The sequence below is a fragment of the Haemaphysalis longicornis genome, unplaced genomic scaffold, assembly GCF_048455015.1.
Source record: "Haemaphysalis longicornis isolate Haplotype H1 unplaced genomic scaffold, Haemaphysalis longicornis Haplotype H1 scaffold_6, whole genome shotgun sequence".
NCBI classification, from domain to species: domain Eukaryota; kingdom Metazoa; phylum Arthropoda; class Arachnida; order Ixodida; family Ixodidae; genus Haemaphysalis; species Haemaphysalis longicornis.
In genome coordinates this window covers 152,933,590-152,950,843 of record NW_027526407.1, presented here as the reverse complement: position 1 = coordinate 152,950,843, position 17,254 = coordinate 152,933,590, and the positions used below count along the sequence as shown (strand labels likewise).

General features: G+C 50.3%; 1 protein-coding gene across 1 annotated transcript in view; it reads left to right on the top strand.

Annotated features, from left to right (window-relative positions):
• LOC144143307 (DNA (cytosine-5)-methyltransferase 3A-like) overlaps positions 1-17,254 on the top strand; it is a 268,623-nt gene that overhangs the window by 74,914 nt on the left and 176,455 nt on the right. The window contains exon 6 of the mRNA XM_077675079.1: positions 10,200-10,302. Coding sequence (XP_077531205.1) covers positions 10,200-10,302 — 103 coding nt within the window. The remainder of the gene's footprint in view (positions 1-10,199; positions 10,303-17,254) is intronic.

Genomic DNA, 17,254 nt, shown 5'->3' with positions numbered 1-17,254 from the left:
ATCGGCGTGGACTCCCGTGGCTTACCGTGAGAAGCAGAAACTCGTAGCCTAGGCAAGACAACTGCCGAGGTTGATGTGCGTGAGCCACATTGCGGACGGTGATCTGGATGGGCAAAAGTGACGTCGGTCTTATGTCTGAGGCCGGCAGCCTTCGTAGAATTCAAGGTGGAGCGCAGCTGGTTGAGCGCATGCCCAATGCTTCGAAGTAACCACGTTCCACTTTCTCAGGGTCAAGAACGATGATTTTCTGCTCCCCCTCATAAGGTGCGATGCCCTTGCTCTCCAGTTGGTCAATGGCCTCTTGCAGGTCGTACAGAGAGGCTGAGGTGGCATCCAGAATATTCGTCGCTGCCTTCAGAAGTGTCGCAGTAGCGCCGCGAAGGATGCGTTGGCGCCGGCCCAGCTTATCCATCGCACGCATTCGGAAGGTTCGTCGGTAGGTGGTGAGGGCCAGCCATGCTGACCTCCGGCTGAGGTCAGCATTGATAGCAGCGTAAAAAGCAGCGTAAATTTGATAGCGGCGTAAAAAAAACAGTCAAACTCGCGGGGTTCGGCGAACCTCAAGCCGGAGGGGACGTCGGTTGTCTCCCATCTTCCAAGGTCTCAAGGCACCAAAATGGTACGGAAGAATGACGCGAGGCAGACCTGGGCCATGGCTGCTGTTGCGGATCTGGTAGCGTGACCGGTGGTGGCGTACGTTGATCCGGAGTTGGGGCAAACATTGGGGCTTGTAGGGCGACGAAAGAAATTTTATGTACAGATATCTACATGGCGTTTGACTGAGTGAACAGGGCTCTTCGCTCCTGCGCGCAGGAGCTTAAATAACCAGGTTGGGTCCACCCCGTTTCCCCCTTTCCTCGACTGACGTCAATATGGTCCAATCAGGGGTGCCCCGACTGACGTCCACACACTCACAAAGAGATGGCACTTTGCACAGGTTAATGTTCAGTTGACTCCTGATGATGCAATGGTTGAAGCTCCGGGAAGACGCCCTGACCCGGGCGATAATCCGGCGTGGAGTACTCGTTGAATAGCAGCGTCTCGGATCACAACAAAGCAGTCCCCCGCTGACGATTGCCGCTGGAAAAGCAATGCTGCACGTCTTTATAAATCCCCCCTGCCTCCCTGCCTCGCCGGGGGGGAAGCTGCGGAAAGCGCCTTTTTCAGCAGAAGCGTCCCTCTCCGCCGCGTCATCGCATACAAAGCCGGGTCGCTCCCCATCAATGAGGGTAGGGGAGAGGAAAACTTGCGATAATTGGCCGACGGAAGCGTTGGGTGACTGAACCAGATAGCATAGCAGACGGGCGTCGTAATGTCACTCGTAACACTGCCCTTAGAAGGGACGATCACTTTACTGACACGGCAAATCTTCATGAGGATGCTGATTATTACTGACGCATACACATCGGGAGATTCAGCAGGGTATGTCCTCAGTTCGGAATGCCCTGGCCACATAGAGGCAGCTGCGCCCATGTGATCAGCTGTAGCTGATCTTCTAGGTGAGGGCTAGCCAGGTGGCCCTACCGCTGCTCTTGGGAAGGGGTGGGGAGGTGAGGCAAATTTGTGGGGGGAGGGCACTCTTATACGGTATATACAGGGAGCCAAGAAATGGGCACCATTAGCATCTTGCAGAGAAAACCGAGGAACAAATCCCATCAACTTGAGTTCTGGGGAGAAAGGTCTTTTTGGATTTTGCCGAAGCACTGTTTATTGATTATTCTGTCCATGTTTAGGATAAGGGGTGGGCTACAAAACAACCTAAGCTGCTGTCATAAACTGAAATATTTGAAGAGGAACTTTTTGGAGAACATTGGTGTTTTACGCCCGCGTACATCATGTTTACGGCATCAAAAGCTTTCATGCCTACTCATTTTTTTATCTCTAAACTGTAATCGAACCTGACAATATCACACCAGTTCCAAATGATATTATCCAGTGTATCCCACTATCTCTGGTCAGGGTGCATTTTCGGTGAAAACATATTGCAGAAATTACGCCTATATCCCTTGCTCCTACTCTTGTAACTGCACTGACACACTGTGTAGGGAAAATCATCGATACTTCCTATAGAAATAATGATCCTGACCCCCCCGCTATGCTTCTGTTTTTCATTCATCGTGTTTGCGTCAATAGCACTCAGTGAGCTTTCTTCTGAAGTGTAGCTGTGGTGGCTGGCAGTAGTGGCATGAAATAAAGGCTTATTTGATAGCTCTTGCCAGCGTGAAGCATCTGAATTTCCCTTTCGCTATGAAGCTAGCACTTCAATTCGCGTAGAGCGCGGTTAGAAGTCGGATGTCCCCTCCTCGCACGAGATTTCCAAGAGCACCCCCAGCATGATGAGCAGAGAGTTAGGGTTGACCTCCTCGAAATAGGGTCTGGGCAGATGTTACGGAAAAACTACCAAAAATTGCTTTATATACACCGCTTTGCACGCTTCTGATAACATAAAAAATCTTGATGGCTGCAGCGAAGTCACCGATGGCGGTGCCGAAGTGCTGAGCAAGTTAAAATTTTCGGACGTCGTTGCCGAAACAACGTCCGGCGAGTTTGCGTGTGTAGATGGTGGTATTGCGACCATGGTAAATTTTGTGGGACTACATTGCCGACATTGTAGTGATTGCAAGCGAAAGCCGGTATAACGACAAAAGCACTAATGATCCGTAGCTCACAGCTTCCTAGGGCGATTAGTTCACTTGCACCAGTCCAGGTCTTCGCAAATGGGAACGTTCAGGTGCTATGACTCTTTAGAGGGTGTAGAGAAGTCAAACAGCGATATCCTTCAAGCACAAGAATATGTACAAAGAATATTTCATGTGTAAGTAAGGTGCTTTAATAAATAAAGTGTTTTCATAGATCGCATCTGATTTCATGATGTTCAATTCTTTAGCCTGCTTATATGGAATTATCCCGTATGTTGAACTGACAAGTGTTTTTTGCGAGTCCGATGTAACTGGGTTTGACCATTTGCATGCAAAGATTTTTGAAATTTATTGCTTCAAATTATGTACTATGTTATAACGTGCAAGAATTTAGGACTGCAAAATAAATTCCTTGGCAGTAGCTGTTGTTCCTTCAAGCCAACATTGGGTGGTTTTTTGTGCTTTGTACCAGGAAAGGTGCTCTTTCTTTTGCAGGCTTATTGTGCGGTGTGTGGAGGCGGCCGTGACCTTTTCGTGTGTGACAATTCCAGCTGCGGCCGGTGAGCTTTATATACCAATGCCTGAACATGTTTTGTTCATGTCCGTACGCACGAGTGGGTGTACCATGTTGCTGAGTTCTTTGCACCCTGGTTGAGTTGCACTTGCATGAAAACAATGTATATAAAGGGTGAGAGGAGAGCATGATGCGACTTTCCAGAAAATTGTAATTATCTATGGTACTAGTGTTAAAATAATTAAGTGTGAATGATTGCGTAGATATAGTGAGCATAAATTGACCAGTTACGTTGCTTTACGTTGGTGGGAGGCTGTTTTGGGTATGGCTCAAGAAATATTGCAATGATGCCTGACATATAACACTTGCATGTTAAAAGGGGCACTAAGGAGTTTAAAGGTGCTGGTGTGTGATATGGGAGAGCTATAACCTGTCTGGGTGCTTGTTTCCTGCTGCCACTATTGCACTACCCCGTTTGATTTTCCAAGTGACTGTAAGCCAAGGAGTGGGCCTTGCAGCCATCATTGCCGAGTACCTAATTATGCCTTTGTGGTTCGCAAACTCATAAACTCCACCAGAGACAGTGGTGGCCGATTCTAGACAGTACTGGCCATTTGGATTTTGCATGTTCCCTCAGACCGGCTATGATGGAAGACGTTTTGCTGTCCCATGTTGTCTCACTGGAACACTGCAGCTTTTGTCTGTGATTTGCAGTGGAACAAACAAAATCTCTGGAATTTATTATTCCAATTGTAAAATGAATTCAGAATTGTGGGTGCTAGGTGCCTCAGAGGACAGCTGTACTATTGAACAGTGTCACCATAACCGTGTGTCCACCAAGAAAAACGGACAGTTATCTCTACTGATCACATGTATGAAAGACGGCCCTCTGATGCACAGCTTCCACTTGCAATAGCAGGGAGAATGAGTGCAAGGGTTGAATTCAAAAACAAAACAAACGGCATGTATAGATTGCTAGGAAAGGTACAGTTTATATACAGATGTAAAAACTCGTGAGAGAGCAGGCTAAGACAATACAAACACAAGGAGGGGGAATGTTAAAAAGCATACAAACCAGTGAAGTTAGCAATGCAGACAAACTTGAAAGGATATGAGGAGCCACAAAGCCTTCTAATTTTCGCAGACCTGGCTGATCACGCACCGCAATCGTGTGGGCAAGCGTGTCACTTCAGAAGGGGTACTTTCTTGGGAGTGTGGCTTTCGCACAACGAATACAGTGATTCAAGACCCAATGAGCACACGTTACGGTCAGAACTGACTCAGTGTATTAAAGATGGTGCACGATCATGTGCGATAGAAGACACCATCGCAACATGACATCAATGGTTCCTGTGATTCCTGTGGGATGTGCTCTGTATAGCAATATGCTGGCACTCTCAGACTTGAGAAAAACTACCCAACTAAACGTTTGCTACAGTTGAGTTCTTTAGCTTCCTACGCTCCAATTTGCCATACCATCCTCACCTATTAACACAGTGAATCCTCCTGCTTGGTGTTTCGGAACAGTGCAGAGCTCCATCCGCACTGCGAAGTGGTAGCGCTTTTTTGTTCTTGGTGTTATTTACTTTACCACATAGATTCTTTGAAAAAGGCTATTAGAGATGGGAAATACCACTTGCAATTGGAAAGACCTAGTCTTTCGTAACTTACTCCGCTCCATTGCAGATGGGAAAGTTTTTTTAGCAGTGAGATGCAAGAACGTTTAATACAAGGTAAAGCTGTATTTACACAGGGAATTTAGAATACCTATTTAGAAGCTACTAAGTACAAAAACACGGTGGAAGAGAGCACCGCGCAAGCCAGAGAACGAACGCCACGCGCTTCACCGTCAGCGTCCTTTTCGTCTTTCTTGGTCATGATACCGGCTAGCACAGTACATGCAGGGTCCTCTTTGCTGGGAATTTAATTAATGCCCCGTAACACAACCCCCCTGTCTCTAGGTGTGCCGTCCCGGAGCATGGCGCGGTTAAGCTGTAGGGTGCGAGTGGTATGGCCTAAGACGCCTGGCGTGGACGACTTCTGTTTGTGATGAGCGGGATGGGTTTGCTGAGACGAGTGGGGCGATTTTGTAATTTACTTCAGTTACTTGGTGTACGACACGGTAGAGGCTGTAGTACCTGGCTAGAAGCTTTTCCGAACGCCCTACACAGTGTGCAGGACACCAGCGCAGCACAAGGGATCCAGATGCAAAGTGGCGGGTGCTGTGACGGCAGTTCTAGTGATCTTTTTGAGAGCGCTGGGACGAAGTGAGCCTGGTGCGAGCTATGTTGCGGGCAAAGTCAGTGCGGGAAACGGCAACTTGTGCATATACGGATGGTTGCACAGGGGGTTGAAATGAAGTCTCCAGCTACACCGGCTCTCGGCCGAATAGGAGGTACAAGGGAGAGTATCCTGCAGTATGAAGGTGCGGCTGGTTGTTGGCAATTGTTATGTAAGGCAAGAAAATTTCCCAGTCACTATGGTCGTCGTAAACGTACATAGCAAGCATATTTCTTAAATGCCGGTTAAGGCGCTCTGTGAAGACATTGGTTTGAGGGTGGTATGAGATAGTAACCTCGTGAACGGTTTCGCAGGAGGAGCGGATGTCGTCGGCTACTCGGGAAAAGAAGTATTTGTCTGCAGTCTGTCAGTAGCTGGCGAGGAGCACCGTGATGTGAGGTGACGTCGTGCAGGAGGAAATTGGCGACATCGGTTGCGCAGCTGGTTGGAAGAGCTTGCGTGATTGCGTATCGTGTCGGATATTCGATGGCCACTGCAGTCCACTTTGTTGCCGTTCGCAGACCGGGGAAGCGGACCGAGGAGATGTAAACGAACTCTTAAGAATGGCTCAATAGGTATATCGAGTGGGACCGGCGGGTAGCGCGGTAGGCACTTTTCTGTGCTGGCATATATCAGATGCGCCGACGTAACGTCAAATCGAGTGGTAAAGCCCCGCCCAGAAGAAGCGCTGTCACACGCGGTGATAGGTCTGGGAAACCCCGATATGGCCAGCTGTTGGAAGGTCTAGGCCATCTAGGCGGACAATACGATGATAGAGTACGCCATCTCTCATTTAGAACAACTGCAGTGAAGGGTCGGAAGGGGCAGTGGTTAATTTGTCGCCGATTGTGGTCTAGGAGGCATCAAGGCGCTGCTCAGCAGCAAGGTGTTGAAAGTAGGAAAGTGACAATACCGAGGTGGCGAATGAGTCGGAAGTTGTAGGATCGGGAGGCTCGACTGTGTCGTGTGAGACAGTCAGCGTCTTGATGTAGGCGACCAGACGCAAGCCAGTTTAGCGCGAGGTGATCTGTCACGACGGAAAATGGTCGACCGTAGAGATATGGGCGAAATTTACCCATGGCCCACACGAGGGCAAGACAATCCGGTTCGGCAACGGAATAGTTTCGTTCAGCTGGTGTTTTCAGGCGGCTGGCGTAGGCGTAGGCTCAACGACAATCCTGACACAGTCGTGTCAGGATTGTTGTTGAGGCAAGACGGCTCCAATGCTGTGACCTTTAGCGTTAGTTTGTACTTCCGGCGGAACAGCCACATCGAAGTGAGCTAGTATGGGTGAAGTTGTGAGGAGAGATATCAGGGTTTTCAAAGCCTGAGCTTGCTCACTGTTAAGGCATAAAGTTGGGCTAGTTGGTTATCTGACTGCATTTTACTAGCGAAAAATTTCAGTTGTAGTTTAGCGAGTGTCCTGTGTACTTCGTCTTCGTCCGCGTCTATTTTTCGCTAGTAAAATGCAGTCTTGCTCACTGACCCACGAAAAGACAGAATCTTTTCTGGGAAGGTCGGTGAGAGGGCGGGCGATATCAGCGAAGCATCGGATGAAGCGATGGAAATAGTAGCATAGGCCCACAAAACTTCGTACGTCCGCCGATGACCGGGGAACCAGAAAACCTCTAGGCCCCTTAATCTTGTCGGGGTCAGGCTGCACAACATTAGCCTCGACAAGGTGGTCAAGATGGTTATTTCGCGCCTGGCGTATTTTGCCCGCACCCAACCAAATGATACCAGATAAAGCGGTATTACAAGGGTGTATTTAAAATACTTGTTTGGAAGCGAGTTATTAAAAACACGGTGAAAGAGATCACCACGCAAGCCAGGGAAGAAACGCCACGCGCTTCACTGTCAGCGTCCTCTTCATCTGCCTTCTGATGATGATCCGGGTTAGCACTGTACATGTAGCGTCCTCTTTGCGGGGAATTTAATTAGTGCCCTGTAACATTATTCAAAATTTTCAAATTTCCAACTACATTGATAAAAATAGAGAGGAGTGATGTATTATAGGCTGGCACTAATGCATTGTTATGAGGCTGTAAACGGCCCGTTACCATTAAACTGCTATGGTGACACAGAATAGGCCCCACTGAAATTGCCCACTGATGTTTTTTGGTAGTGGTTTGATTGGGGGGGGGTGGAACCAACTGCACAACAGAAATTATTTGACTTTATTAAAAAATCAGAAAGTGGCTGCGGAGGTAGCCTTCGTTCATGTTTCCTTTAATATCTCCGTTATTTTTAAGTTGTCAGTAAAGTTAGCATCGTTGTTATATGGTTCTTTTTAATGAACAAAAGTTTTATTCTGTTTTTATAGCTTCCTTAAAAAAAAAGTGACGGGTGGTTCCACATGCTAGAAAGTGGTCCTTTTTTCCCGGTGAGAACCAGCCATTGAATATTTGTGGCTTTCTTTATTGTTAGTTTTGACCCAGAACATTTTAAGGCAGCCCCTTTTCATGATAACAAAATGGCAGTATATCAAGCCACTGTACACGCAATTTTTTCAAATGCGGCATTATTCGACAATCCCACTTTTTAAGAAATAGCTCGAAAAAAATACCAATAGGTGGCTTTGATTTAACAGGGTAGGAAAAAAGGTTAATTCGTGCACTTTTTTAAATTTTCACAGATCGTCGTCATCATCATCACGATTCCAGCGTATTTACTAAGTCCACTACAGCGCGAAGGCCTCTCCCATTGAACTCTAATCATTCCTAAAACGCGCTACCAGACTTAGGCTTTGCCGCCTATATTTTTGGATTAATCGATCCATCGAACGAATGGTCTTCCCAACACTTCTGCTCCCGTCTCAGTAGCTAGTCTTTGACTTGTTAAACACCGATTGTCATTTTTTCATATCACTGGTCTAAGGCCACTTCGTCTAAGTTAACTGGTCATTAACTGGTCTAAGGCCACTTCGGTAAGTTCATTCCCTGACTCTAGATGCTCATTTTTTGACCAAAAGTATTGGTGATAGAGTTGACTCGAGCATTTCATGGAGGTGCAAGTAAGGCACCAAGTTTCTGCCCAATATATCGTCACCGGCAAGTATTGCCAGACAATACATGTATTTCCGGCAGTGCACATCGGCTGGAGAATAGTGGGCACATACTAAATCAATGTCAGACGGTCGCGGTATGTGCCCATTGTTCTCGCTACAACCACTGTGGCTATTGACGTCGTAGCCTACTATTTATTGTTTGAAAGCTCTTGGCAAATGTACCCCAGCCGCAAAGGCAGCTTCCTAAGGGCGCAAAATAGAAACGAGCAAGCGGTGCCACAAGGGGAATGGCCTCGTACAGACATTGGGAGGTGCTTTCTCGGTTTAATGCTGCTTTTATATTATGAAGTTTAGAGTAAAATAGTGAGCATTGATTAATCTGTGGACATTTATGCTTCCCCCGTTTCTGACTGACTTCGGAGATACAAATAATTCCTTGGAAACGCAGACAAAAAGAAACCACCAAGTTATAAAAACAGAATTGCGTAGAATGGAAATTGGCCAACTAGAAAAAATTGAAATTTGAAACAATTGATCGCGGCCGGGATTTATGAGTGCTTTTGAATATCTCCTACGGTGTCTCCGACGATGGCGGGTGGCAAGGGAGAGATTGTGGGGCGTGCGTGTGAGCCTTGCGCCAGTGCATATACGGAAGGCAGAGCTTGGTGCCTGTTCGGGAAACTGGACGGTCATCGCGCGTGTCGCGTGGCTGGTGCCGCGCGAGCGTGCGGGAGCACGAGCGGCCCGGGCCCGCTGTAAGAGCCGATGCGCACGACAGCTGCTCAGCTGGCGAAACAAGTACCACACTTTATTTGGGGCAGAATATATACAAAATAAGTGGCACCACACTCTAGTAGCAGCCTAACTAAATGGCTGAAGGGTGGCGACCTCTACATCTCCCCCCTTGAGGACCAGACGGAAGAGGGAGGACGCCAGACACTGCACGTCTCAAGTTTAGGCGGTCCGGAGGCACAACACAGCGGCCACTACGTGTTCGCGTCACACCACTGCGGTCACTGCCTGCAGGGGGAAGCCCAAGGGAACCAGGTGGTTGCACTGCGATAGCACGCCGGGGTTCCAGAAGCGGAAGTGGCCGCTGTTGCTCTTGCCCCTCAGACAGCGATGGTTCCACCCTTGGCGCAGGAGGTGCAAAAGGCACTAGGTGACGCCGGTTGCGTTGTAGGACGCCACCCTGCTCTGTTTCCACGACATAGCTTCTTGGTCGTCGGGCTGGGCTCAGCACAGTAGCCTTGACCTGGTCGGGTCGCACCCAGACACACTGGCCTGTTCGGAGCGATGGCAGATCTCGAGCTTCGTGATGCCTGTTAAAGTCAGCGGTCTGTTTCGCTTGCAGGCTGCGTCTTTGCTCCTCACGTCTTTCCTCGACGGCCAGTGAAGACATAACTGGGAGTCCTGTTTCGGAACTTTGGTACGGAGTTGTCGTCCCATCAAAAGCTGGGCCGGGCTGAAGCCATCGACTTCTGGGGTGTCCCGGTAGCTGAGCAAGGCCAGATGAGGATCTGCTGCTTTGCGGAACAACTCCTTGATGGTCCTGACCATTCTCTCCGCCTCTCCGTTCGATTGTGCATAGTGCGGGCTGCTGGTGACGTGGTCAAAGCCGTAAGATGCCGCAAACGCTGCAAACTCGTGCGAAGAGAACGGTGGACCGTTGTCCGATCTGACCTCTCACGGAATCCCAGGGCGGGCAAAGATGCTTTTGAGGACGCCAATGACTGCCTGAGCCGTTGTGCTCCTCAAGGTTACGACTTCAGGGTACCTGGAGTGGTAGTCCACCACCAAGATGAATGTCTGGCTGCGGAGGTTGAACAGGTCTATGGCGACAAGTTCGAAGGGTTGTCCAGGTAGGACCGTGGAGATCAGGGGTTCTGCAAGGTTCAACCGAGTGGAAGCACACTGCTTGCAGTTTGTTACCACAGAGGTAATGCCTGCCGAAGTGCCAGGCCACCAAATGGACTCTCGAGCAAGAGCTTTCGTCCTATTGATGCCTTGGTGCCTTTCGTGTACAGCGTCGAGACAGCCGGCCGAACGGAATATGGGATGACTATCCTGGCGCCTATCAGTAGAACGCCGTCACAGACAGAGAGCTCATCTGCTGCTGAGGCATACTGGGAGAGGTGCAGTGGCAGCTTGGACTTCTGTGCCCAACCATTCTGGCAGAAGGAGGTGAGGGCTCTGCACTCGCCATCTGACTCTTGTGCCTGTCGCACGTCCTGTGGGCTTAGTGGCAAGGCTTCTGACATGCCGCTGACCACTTTAGCTGCAAACAATTCAAGGGTGTCCAGGGGGAGGGACGCCTTTTGGGTGATGCGTGACAACGTATCTGCCGTAGCTAGCAGCTTTCCTGGCACGTGCAGCATCCGGAACGTGTTTCGCATGGTCTTTAACCGGAACCTCTGTATGCGAAGCGGCAGCTTGTCCAGCTCCATCTTGCCAAAGAGTGAAACGAGTGGTAGGTGATCTGTCTCGACATCAAAGGTGATGCCGCGGACGATTTCGTCAAACCGTTGGATAGCCCATGTCGTTGCCAACGCTTCCTGTTCTGTCTGGCTGTAACGCTGCTGTCTCAGTCATTGACCTCGAAGCAAACGCAACTGGGCGGCGCTCTACAGAGGGCTGGGTCTGCAGCAAGACCGCGCCGAGTGCAAACGAGCTTGCGTCAGCCGAAACTGTGGTGGCGTATGACGGATGGTACTTGGCGATGCAACGGTCTGACGTCAGGAGTTCCGTGATTTTCTCGAATGCAGCATTTTGTTTATGCTGCCACACCCAACTCACAGACTTGTCTAAAAGTGCTCTGATGGGAGCTGTGACCTTCGAGATGCAAGGCAAAAACCGGGCAAGATGGTTGACCATTCCGAGCAGTCGTCGGACACTTGCGATTTCGGTTGGAGCCTCTATGGCATTGACTGCTTCGACCTTGTCTGGACTTCGCCTAATGCCTTGTGCTGAAACGATGACTCCTACGAAGGAGACTTCGGAGACACCAAAACGACACTTGTCTGGGTTCAATGTGATGCCTGCATTTGTAAGGCGACACAGCACCTGGCTCGGTCTGGCGTCGTGCTCCTCTCGGGTGGGCCCAAAGACCAGAATGTCGTCTATCATATTGGCGACTCCTTCCTGGCCCTCTAGGATCCGGGCCCTCTGTTTTTGGAAATACTCCGGCGTGGAGGTGATGCCAAAGGGGAGCCGGCAGAAGCAGTATCGGCCAAATGGGGTGATGAAGGTTGTGAGCTCTTGGGAGTCTGCAGAGTGTTTAACCTGGTGGAAGCTGGCTATTGCATCCAGCTTTAAGAAAAGTGTTGCATCGCCAAGGAGGACAAGGACTTGCTCTACAGTTGGTTGAATGTGGCGCTCACGAAGGACGACCTTGTTCAGCTGAGGCAAGTCAACGCACAGCCGGTAGGAACCATCGGCTTTCCGGACTACAACGAAACACAGCGTTGAATTGTCGACCCTGCGAATCACGCCTCCTTCCTCCAGTTTGTCAAGCTCGTGGCGGACGACCTCGAGCAGCGGGATGGGAATCCTGCGAGGCGCGCTTTGGGAGAAGGGTACGGCATCAGGTCTAAGGAGGATAGTGTACTCGTCCTTGAGGGTGCCCAATCCTTGGAAGAGCTCCGCGCGCAATGTTGCATTTGGAGTCTGGAGCTCGTCGAGAAACTTTACAAGTTGAAGGGCTTGAAGCGCCGGCAGTCCCAGAAGAGGTACAGTGAGAGACTGGATCACGTAGAAGCGCTGAGACCTCATTTTCCCATGCCACCGAAGTCTTGCCATGTACGAATCTAGCACACGCAGCGGCTGACCGCCGGGTCCGGTGAGCAGGGTGTTTACGTGGTCGAGCTTAGCAGGCAACGCAGAGAAGTCGTTAGGAACGAAGGACACCTCGGCTCCGGAATTGACCTTGAACTGCTTGAACTGCGCTGTGTAGTTCTCAACGGTGACGTCGACGAACTTTGCCTCGGCGGGCGTTCCGACAGCGTGTAGGTGAATAGAACCGAGCTCGTGTTTTGCCTTCCTAGCACGGCACACTTTAGCAAAGTGCCCTTTCGTTTCGCAGAAGTTGTAGGCGGAATTTCGTGGAGGGCAGTTCGAACGTGGATGTGGCGCGCGGCCGCCGAATTCACATGTTGACTGCTGGCGGGAGCGCTCTGCTTTCCGCGGTGGCGAAGGCGGCTTATCCTAGTTGCGGCGGCGAGAGGCGAACTTATTATCGCGTACGGCGTCGAGGGGTAGCTCGCGGGAGTGCTCTGCGCGGTTTTGCGGCAACATTTTTTTTTGTCGGCGTCTTCTGATTGACGAGTCTGCATCCATGCTCCTTTGAGCGTCAACTTCGCGTTCCGGCAAAGCTGGTCCGAAAGGCGCGAGTCGCGGAGGCTGACCATGAATTTATCGCGCACAAGCCTTTGCTCCACCTCAGCTGAAGGATAGTTGTACTGCTTCACCAATTTACACAGTTCGGCGTAGTAGGCGTCAATGCTTTCGTTGGGCAAATGAACGCGTCGGTGAAAACGCCACGACTTGTAGAGTTCGTTCGCCGGGTGCACAAAGTGGTCGGTGAAGCGAGTGGCCGCCGCTTGAAATGAGGTGAGTGATGCGGCATCGAGCGAAAACGTTTGGAGCAGTGGGCGGGCCGCCGGCCCCATTCATTCCAAAACGAGCGTACCTGCATGTCGCCGGACGCTTGAGTCAGGAACGAAACAACGGCGTAGTCCTCGTAGCGGCTAGGTCATGCTGGCCAAGTTCCGGGGTTCGTGAAGTTGAAAAGTGCGGGCGGCTGGAGGTTGAGGCTGAACATTGTCGGCGGCGCTCCGTCCTTGCGGGCCATCGTGGAGCGGTCGGGGTTAGTCCGGGACGAGGGGGCGTTACGCGGCCACTTCTGACACCATGTCGCGTGGCTGGCGCCGCGCGAGCGTGCGGGAGCCCGAGCGGCCCCGGCCCGCAGTAAGAGCCGATGCGCATGATAGCTGCTCAGCTGACAAAAGAAGTCCTACACTTTATTTGGGGCAGAATATATACAAAATAAGTGGCGCCACACGCTAGTGGCAGCCTAACTAAATGGCCGAAGGGTGGCGACCTCTACAGCGCGCAAAGTGCGCACATAGGCGACGCCTCCACTGGGCACCGGGGGGTCAGCGTAGGGATGTCTCCCACGGCCGGTCATTGCTTACAGCGGGCTGGAGCGCGTGTTGGCTTTTCCGGATGTTGCTGTACGCCGTCGGCTGCCGGTATCAATATCTGAACGTCACAGTACCTGTATATAACTTCGCTAACTATTCTTCCGCCTTTAATTGGCCTTAGAATTTTCTACTGGTGTACCAGTCAGCGAAGCATCGAGTGTGGAGCTGCTTGAAGTTAAAGATTGATTAAGTCATGAAACTAACAAACAAAAGCACATTCGTCCAGGCACAAATTGTGTTGTGGCATAGTTTCATCTGAGCTAATGAATTGCGATGACCCGCAGCAGTCGGGCCGCCAGTGGCAAGCCGACTAAACGCTGGGCCGACTGATTCTATCGGAGCGCTGCCGAGCCCTTCAGTAGCGCAGTCAAGCCAAGCAATCTCAATTGAGATTCCATAGAAATACAAAACTTTGTAGGGAATTTGCAGCGAGGATGCAGAGAGGAGGACAGGACTTACGAATTGATTTTTCTACTACATAAAGCCGCATAAATGAAGTGAGAGTGGTCAAAACTGGTCGAGAGTGGCTACAGACCCCAGACTAGATTTTGCGCAAGTAATCCACAGACCCCAGACTACATTTTGCGCAAGTAATCCCGCAATGTTCACCAAAAACGTCTTTGCTTTTTAATGCCCGTGCGTAAGAAATAAGTTTCTAGCTTTTGGGAGCGCAGAATCAGACGTGCAGCATTTTTAGTTGTTGAGAGTTGTGACCCCGCACCACCCACTGCAATGAATTTTCGGTCAATGCATGGCATATTGTGCTAGCACAACATTACATCTGAAGTTTCTTTCACCAATAAATGCATTCCCTTGAACTAGAAACCAACTTTATTTTTAGACCAATTGTTTCCCGAATCACCACAGCTGGCAAAGCAGGCCTACATGGAGTTCAAGTATTTGCCATTTTTGCCTATGACTGAAAATGAAACTCCCGCAATACAGCCCCACTTTGTAGTGAAACTTCCTGTTTGGCCTAAAATTGAAAAGTGAGTTTCCAGTTGTGCCCACAATTGCAAATGTGTTTTCCCATTATTTGGTACACTTGTTAATAAGATTTCCAATTTTTTGATGCAATTTTAAGGAAGAAGTTTAGTCCGGAGAAACTGGTCTATCAATGCCTATTTGATATGACAGAATTGAATTCAATCAATTGAAAAAAAAAACATTTGATTCCAATTTTGTGGACTGGGCAAAAACGAAGCCAAGGAGGCTTGTGCTTTTCCCGTTTCATAATGCAAACGTCGTGTTACAGCTGTGCCTGTTAACCTTATCCGCAACTAGGGATCTTTCTAACAAAATCTCTAAAAACGCGCTGGCGTGATTCGAGCTGTCTTAATAATAAACGCAGTGTCGATAATAACGGCCGACGGAGCCCAACATCGAAAACTAGAGCTAGGTCCGACGGAAGCCAGAATTGAGACCGAGAGTTACGTCCGACGGAAGTTAAAGGCACTTTCTAAAGTTAGGTCCGACGTAATCCAAAATTGAAAACTAAAGTTACGTCTGACAAGAGTCCTCGTCAGACGAAACTTAGGCCAATGTTTTCAGTTACGTCTGGCGTAAAGTAAAGCACAAAAAGTTTTTTACAGCCTACGGCACCAAACAATGTGACGATCTGTATGTGTAATCTATACGCCACATTGAGGTTCCTCGATTATTGGTCCCGGATTATCTGCGCACTGTACGAGACGCGATCCAGTGCCCGTTAGTGGCTTTCACCACCACCGCAGCGTAGGTGTTGGGTCTGTCCGTCACTAACGGTGAAGTGCACAGTGCGTGCAGCGTCCGCGCGCCGTCCGCGCGGCACGCGGAAGAAGTCGCGATCGCGCTCGCGCTAACGGACCCGCAATGCACAACGATACTGAGCGACTCCCGCTCGGCCATCATGAACTTCACCCGCAACAGAGTGTGTACCAGTGCAGTGCGCGTGGTGCAGTGTAGTGCAGTGAGAGACACGGTGCCGGCCACCCACCTGAGGTGGTTCCCGGCGCACACGGACACGCGGGAAGCAGGCAGCAGCGGCCACCCCAACCGCAACGAGACGGCGGACGCCGCCGCGCGCGCGCTCACCAACCGCGCGGCGGCTCGCCCGGTGGCCCCCTCCACCACCACCGGGATCCCCCCCGGCTCAGCGGCACCGAGGGACGGAGAACCGCAAGGCGATGACGGCTGCCAGGACATCGAACAGCAGGAGCCCCTCGTCGAGTATGCCGAGGTCCTGAGCTGGTATCGGCTCAAACGTCGGACTATGCCGCAACCCCACCCGGGACTGACGAGGGCGCAGGCAGTGCTCTTCCGGCAGTTGCAGACCAGATCGGTAATCACGCCGGCGCTCGCGCGCCACGTGTGCCCAGACATTTATGAAAGTGACGTGTGCAGTGTGTGCGCGAGTGCCAGAGCAACTCTGACCCACATCCTATGGGACTGTTCTCGCTACCCAACGGAAGCGGCCGCGCCACAGGGGCGGCTGCCGGATCCCATCGCACGAGCGGTTGCATCGTCGGACCTGACGGAGCAGCTGCAAGCCGTCCAGCAGCTCGAGGCGGCTCTCGCCAGGCAGAAGCCCGGGGAGGCGCCGACGGAGGCCTCGAGGGGACATCCCCGAAGGCCCCTCGCGCGCCGAACTGGCGGACGCCTGCGGGGCAATGCTTCGAGGACGCCCTAGGCAGCGTCGAGAGACGGGGTGGCTCCGCGGAGCCTTTCCTCGTCCCTCCTGCAGGCGAAAATTCAATAAAGTCTTTTCTCTCTCTCTCTCTCTCTCTCCAGTGCCCGATTTTCCCATGTATTCCTCATAGACTTCCAGTAAGGACGCAGTCTTCGGACGGCCTGCGGATAGTCTCGGACTGGTAAATCGAGTAGGGCAATTACTGAAATGGTCGCTTGTACAATAGATGACGTCCAATTCGAAAACACAAGTGTTGCTGCGTTACGGCCAAACAGGTTCTTATTAAGTAAATGATAGGTAACATGTTCGAAAGCGCCGGTTCCCTGTCGGTCGAGTGGCCAGGAGCGTGATATAAGCGCGCACACTACTGCAGCGATCTGGGATCGAATCCCAGCTGGGCTGATGGAGTTTTTTTAATTAAAGAATTCAAACTTTTCTGTACTATTCCACGTACACTTCTGTCTATATTCAACACATGCAAGCAAAGAAGAAGATGGGAATAACTCAAATAAAACCTCCTTACGTTTTATTAGTCAGCCAGATCAATTACTTATTTTATCGACATTTCTTTTTTGTGTGAAGAAAAAAAGGACTACCAGGACATTGCCTTTATTACTGCTTATCAATTATTTGCTATTAGGGTAAATTATTAATTAATTAACCTTCCGATTAATCAATTAATGCTTTAGCTGCGATTTTAACCGGTTTAAAGGAGCCATGAAGACAAAACGCGTTTGATTCATTCGAAAGCTTGCCTGGTTAGAATCATACTGACACTACTTTTAATGTAAACTGCTCTTAAATAAGATGTATAATTAGGAAAAAATGGGAATGGTCATGCGACCCACTAGCTCATTTCCCGCAACAGAACCTATGATGTCAGGCGCACAGCTAGGATTTTTTTCGGGGGGAGGGGGGTTAAGGTTGTTCTCAAGCCACCCCCGC